The following is a 6,000-nucleotide window of genomic DNA, read 5'->3' as shown; positions in this document are numbered from 1 at the left end:
CCTCCCTTCGTTGTTCAAAACTGCCTTCCGGCGGACGCAGCCACGCCACCTACGCTCTCTGACATCGAGGGTATACAAGCTCCTTTCACTATGGCGGAATTTTTAGCGGCAATTGACCTGTCGAAGCCATGCAAGGCACCAGGACCGGATGGCATACCGTATGAACTTTATAAAAACACGGAAGGCAAGGTTCTCCAAGTGCTGTTGGGGGCCATAAACGAAGCTTGGCCTACAGGAGTCATTCCCGATTCTTGGCGGCATGCAGAAATGGTCCCTATTCCCAAACCCGGAAAACCCCAAAGATAATATCGCTCATATGCGCCCAATAGCACTAACCTCAACGTTAGGCAAGCTGATGGAGCGTATGCTCGCGACACGTATTACATGGTGGCTCGAGCGGTACTCATGGTATCATCCTGGCCAAATCGGGTTCCGTGCTCATCTAGGCGCAGAGGATGGCCTTGCGTACCTATCTTCTATGGTTCTCATCGGAGGCCGCTCCCGAAGAATTCGAACGATTCTGGCAATGGATATTCGTAAAGCATACGACCATGTGAGTCACGAAGCAATTGTCAGAATCCTCCATTGGCTTCAATTCCCTAGCCGTGTCTGCACATTCGTCGAAGCCTTCCTGTGCGCTCGCACCTGCTCCATTCGCCTGGCTGGCCAAGCAGTAGGTCAGTTCGTCACTCATCGGCGTGTCCCACAAGGATCTGTGCTCGCACCAGTCCTTTTCAATATTGCTCTCCTTCCACTAGACTGGAAGCTAGCCACGATACATAACGCACAGTACATAATGTACGCAGATGACATCACTGTCTGGTCGGTTGCTCCTGAAATCTACCACCAAGAACAAGCGCTCCAAGAGGCCCTAAACATGACACACAACTGGTGTGCTCAGATAGGCCTTGACATTTCCAAGGACAAGACGACGTACATGTCAGTAGCGAACAAGTATGGGCGCCGTCTACTGGCACTCCGGCCTCTTCAGTTAACTCTGGATCAGCAACCATTACACGAGGCTTCAACTCTCCGTGTACTCGGCATTGAAATGGATTCCTCCGGATCTGTGGGACCATGGGTCAAGAATGCAAAGCGACAGGCCGCAGAAACGATACAGTTGATACGTCGGATTGCGAAGAAATCTGGCGGAGCGAGCACCAACATGGCTCGCCTTCTGGTCCGTTCTGTATTGAAACCACGACTCGTCTACAGAGCCCAGTTTCATCATCTCACGAAGGCACAATGGGCTCGCCTTGAGGCCATTAATAATGAAGCTATGCGGGCCATAACGGGACTACCACGTCTCACTCCGTTGCCAACTCTACAGGCTGAGTCCCAACTCAACACTATTGACGAACTCGTACACCAACGTCGATGCGCGCGCGCCCTAAAGCCATCATATTTCGGCTCGGCTGCTTCACTGGCCCGGTACATGGGACACGAAATAGACAATCCAGCATCTACGAGACCCGATGTAGCTCCGTGGGAAAGGGTACAATTAAGTGACAATAAGCCTCTTGGTCGTCTGTTTAGCCCGGTTCCTCGTCAGGCGAATGCCCATGTTTCCCGCCTTCATCGCGCCGATGACAACCAAGATGATACGACTCTTGTAGCATACACTGATGCCAGTGTTAATGGCACCATGATTCACACAGCTCTCGTGTGTCCATTGATACCAGAGGCAGGCCAAACGTGCTCGTACGTTGCCGATCCTGCACCACCGGCCTACCTTGCCGAGCTTGCTGCCATACGAGACGGCTTGGCCGCGTTGCTACCTACTGTTCAAGATGCTCGATACTCTCAACTCATCATTCGCACAGACTCGACTCAAGCCATCCACGACATACGTAGGGTATCTCGGTCCACCCTATTGTCAGATAGCATTCACCGTCTTGCTGCCACTACGAATATCCTCATACGCGTCCAGTGGGTGCTTCGAGCAGCTCTGCCGGGTCTCCTTGAAGCAGATATGGCGACCCACCCTCAGATTACAACATACCCACTTCCACATTTTCCTGAAGACGCCTGTGGACGACTGATCCGGGAAAAGGAAAACCTCCGACAGAGCTCTCATACCTCCGTGTGGGTCAGACCTCCCTGGCGGGTTAACCCGCCGAGAGGAGGTTACGTTAAGGAGGCTACGTGTCGGGGTCGCGCTCACCCCGTCTATGACCGCTCTCTGGCCACAACAATACCATGGTCCTTACGGCTCATCGTGCCCATTTTGCAACACAGGAATCCAAAATGTGACAGTGACACACCTATTATGGACGTGCCCAGGGCTTCATCTAAGCCGTCTCCGCCATCTCCGGGCAACAGGCCTTCGGCCTGGCCGCCCACCCGACCTTGAACGTTGGATTCATGGACCCCATCATCGTTCACTCCTAGATTTTTTGCAAGAGTCGAATCTGTTCGTGTATTTCTAACATCTTTTGTATTATGCCTAAGGGCATGCTTTCGAATTAAAAAAAAATAACATTCGCGAAATTTTCTATACATACAGGCGCGTCCATCGCTGAGCGATAACGTTTGATATGTGTTAGCCGGTGAAAAGCGGCCATTCGAAAAAGATAAACGCGTATACGTGTCAATGTGGGCCGCTCTACTGGCAGGAACATATTACATGCAATAGGTTCAGAACTGAATACATCAAGGAGCCCAATAGAGGCTGAAGTAGAACTAAGGACTGACGTTACGAACAAGATCAGAACCAACCTTCTCCTCAGAAACATGCATCCAGAATATAATGTCGAAAGGAGAAAGGCAAGAGCTGAAGCACTCTTGCAGGAAATAGAACTGCAGAACCAATTTGCAGCTACAGTTGATGCAGCCTGGGTGAAAAGTAAAGAAGCATATACGGCCATTGTCTCAAATTATCAAGGGAAGGTGCAGGAAGCTATCACTATTTTTACCAAGGACCCCATGGTGGCGCAACAAGTGGCAATTGCTCTAGCCATCAGGAGTAATAAGTGGGCCTGCATTTACAGTGATTCGAAATCCGCCGAAAAGTGTTTTGATAAAGGCTACGTAGCTGGTGTTGGAGCTAAACTTTTCGAAAACATTGGGATAATGAGAACTGAAATCCGATGGTTTCCTGCGCATATGGGGAAAGTGGACAAGACTCGCATAAGCCTCAATGAGGTTGCTCATGACTTGGCACGAGGACTTGCTAACCATGGCAGTCACAACCGAGCCGTTCACCATCAAGCCAGGGAATCTAGAGATCAGTTAATAACATACAATGACATTACCAAACACTACTATTTAGGACGCAGGCAATTCCCATTGCCACATTCAAAACTGAACAGGGCTCAGGCAGTTTCACTGCGCTTATTGCAAACAGGTACATATCCTGCACCGTACCACGGTACACCATTAATAAAATATATCCAGAGAGGGTGATTAAGATGGACTGAAACGATTGTAATGGCATCATAGAAATCAGACATATGCTGGCGGGGTGTCCCGCGACTCTCCCCAACCTCGTTGAAGAATGTTCACAGTGGGAAAAAAGGATTCAAAGCCCATTGTTTCAGGACCAACTAAGGGTCGTCCAGAGGGCCCATGATGTCGCTGAAAGGCTTGGCCTGACAGTGCCAATGTGGGCTTAAGAAGTCGACCCTCCGGGCCTCATTACAATAAATGTTTTCACACACACACACCACCAGGAACGCCGCCGAAATGACCTCCTGGCTGTAGTCACTGATCCAGAAGAACATCTTCACAGAGGAATCCCTCAAAAACACAAATCCTTTTGAAATAACACCAGAGCAGGGTGTGCCACGACAGACAACGTCATCGACTTACGTCAGTTTCCACGGTAAAGCAACAACCCCGACAGCCGTTGCCTCCCTTGTACATGCGTTCGCAAAGAAATTAACTCGTAGTGATCACCACCTCGTGTTAGAATGCGAAGGATTGAAGGCATCTGGGAAAACTACTGATCGATGAAGGTGGCGTGGTTTAACGACTAGTTCCGGCCTCTGGCTAACGTAAAATGGACACTCCTTGTTACGGCATGATGGGACACCAAAAAAATTGAAGATCAGTACTGGAAGCTGAAGTAAGGTCTGAACAGGTCAGACAGCAAAAAAAAAAAGAACGCATTATGGAGATTTGCATATGAAGCCTCCATAGTTAGTCTATAATTAGTTCGATCTCCCTGTGTCTTACCTATTCCATCAAATATGCCTCTGGCATTATTTAAAACTGTTATTGTTCTGTTCATTATCTTTCAGTTAGTTTCATGAGAGTCCTTTGGCATGCCCACAATAGCACTTCAGTGCCTCGTTGGCGGCACGTTAAAGAACATAAAATTACATCCTCCGCTTTTATGTGCTGAAACCACGCTCTGATTGTCAGATACGCCGTAGCCGGGCACTCCGGATTAATTCTGATCAACTGTAGTTCTTTAATGTGTGCCGAATGCACGCTACACGAGGGCGGCGGATTCTGAACCACGCACTAGAACGTCGGTGAGAGCGTGCATCCGGATGCCGGCGTCTGTGATGACCATACACATAGCCTAAGAGGAGCTAACAAGCATGGGGATCTGCCGTTGTCTGACTGTAAGCACCTTTGCAGAAAAAAAACAATAATCCGAAAATGGTCAAACACTCCTTTAATAAAGCTGAATGAATGGTTGATTGGTGTACACAGTCCAGATGCTCGATTCTGCAGCGTTTGCATGCAGAAGCATTTGTGAAAGTGAATCGTATTTGTGCCGCTGTTGTGCAGGGGACTTCAGTCATCTTGGACACGGGGAACTAAAACTTTTCTCAAAACACCCGTGTTTCCATCCAGCTGAAGAAAATCACCTGCAAAGAAAGAAAAATACAGCACTAAAAAAAAAACATCACGCATCACAATGGACGGATGCGTAGTGGATTGAGTATTTTTTGAAAGCTCCAGGTGCCACTTCCAACACTGTGTTTCTTAACATTACATTCTATGTTAAATTGTCGCGATAAAAAGAGCAAGTTGCGGCACTTCTCCATGGCTGGCCTGGAAACAGAAAGAAGACCAGCTTGATGCAGCAATGAAGTATGGGGTTATCGCCAAAATACTTTTCGGCTGATCTAGGTGGTGTATACCTAAAATGAAATTGAACGAGTGAACTTAAAGCACGGGACAAAGGTTACGAGAGACAAATACGTTGCAGTTTGACGCTTTTGTTTTGTTTGATTATATTGAACGTTGCCCAATTTCGCTGCCGGCTTGTTCAAACATCTGATTATCTGGTAAAATACACACACACAAACGCAAGCACGTACACGTACCCACGCACGCAGAGAGAGGGAAGGAATGACGTGCACTTATGGTCAGTTGACGAATCAATGAGCAATGTGGTGGGTGATGAAGAAACATCCCAACCCCGCGCTGTCATGTGCAGTTGAGCGCGAACGGAAACATACAAGGCGATGGAAGACCGATGGCACTGATTGTATTATATGACATTACGTCAAATTCATGTCGTCGCACTAAAAAAAGTAAAAAAAGTAAAAACGCATAAACACTTTAAACCAGGGGAGACCTTCCGTCCCATGCCACTCTCAAAAATGACGGAAACAATATTTCTTTTTCTGACAAAAATGCATATCCTGGCAAATGATTGCTTCATTAAAATATCCTGCCAAATTTCGTTAACAATTGCAACCTCAGATGTTCTCTTGACTATGCTTTACGACTTTGTATTGCATGGTATTCCCTTGACTTTGTTCTTTTTTCAATGTTTACAAGTGTTCTTTTACCTTTCAATGTAAAAACTTATTTGTTGCTCTTACTATGTAGTTCCTTTTTTGCCCTTATTATTGTCATTTCTTTGTAACCCTGTACCGAATGCTCCTCCGAACCTGTAGGGTAAATTAATTATTTATTATTTCATTGAATTAATAAATTTCCACGTTTGTTGTGGATCTCTACAGCTTCTACAAATTCCTCATTCATGTGACCAGGATTTTAAGCAGCACTTGTTTTGTACAGAACAAAGTTTCACAT

At 47.1% G+C, this 6,000-nt stretch overlaps 1 protein-coding gene across 8 annotated transcripts in view; it reads right to left on the bottom strand.

Moving 5' to 3' along the window:
* Positions 1-4,620: 4,620 nt before the first annotated feature.
* LOC135908716 (rifampicin phosphotransferase-like) overlaps positions 4,621-6,000 on the bottom strand; it is a 56,961-nt gene continuing 55,581 nt past the window's right edge. For all 8 annotated transcript variants that reach the window (XR_011512990.1, XR_011512991.1, XR_011512989.1 and 5 more), the window contains one exon: positions 4,621-4,820. Coding sequence is in view for 4 of the 8 variants with exons in the window: in XM_070536408.1 (XP_070392509.1) it covers positions 4,747-4,820 (74 nt within the window). In the remaining 4 variants the exon portion in view is untranslated. The remainder of the gene's footprint in view (positions 4,821-6,000) is intronic.

The sequence above is a fragment of the Dermacentor albipictus genome, chromosome 3 (assembly GCF_038994185.2).
Source record: "Dermacentor albipictus isolate Rhodes 1998 colony chromosome 3, USDA_Dalb.pri_finalv2, whole genome shotgun sequence".
Lineage (NCBI taxonomy): Eukaryota > Metazoa > Arthropoda > Arachnida > Ixodida > Ixodidae > Dermacentor > Dermacentor albipictus.
This window is presented reverse-complemented; position numbering and strand designations above follow the sequence as displayed.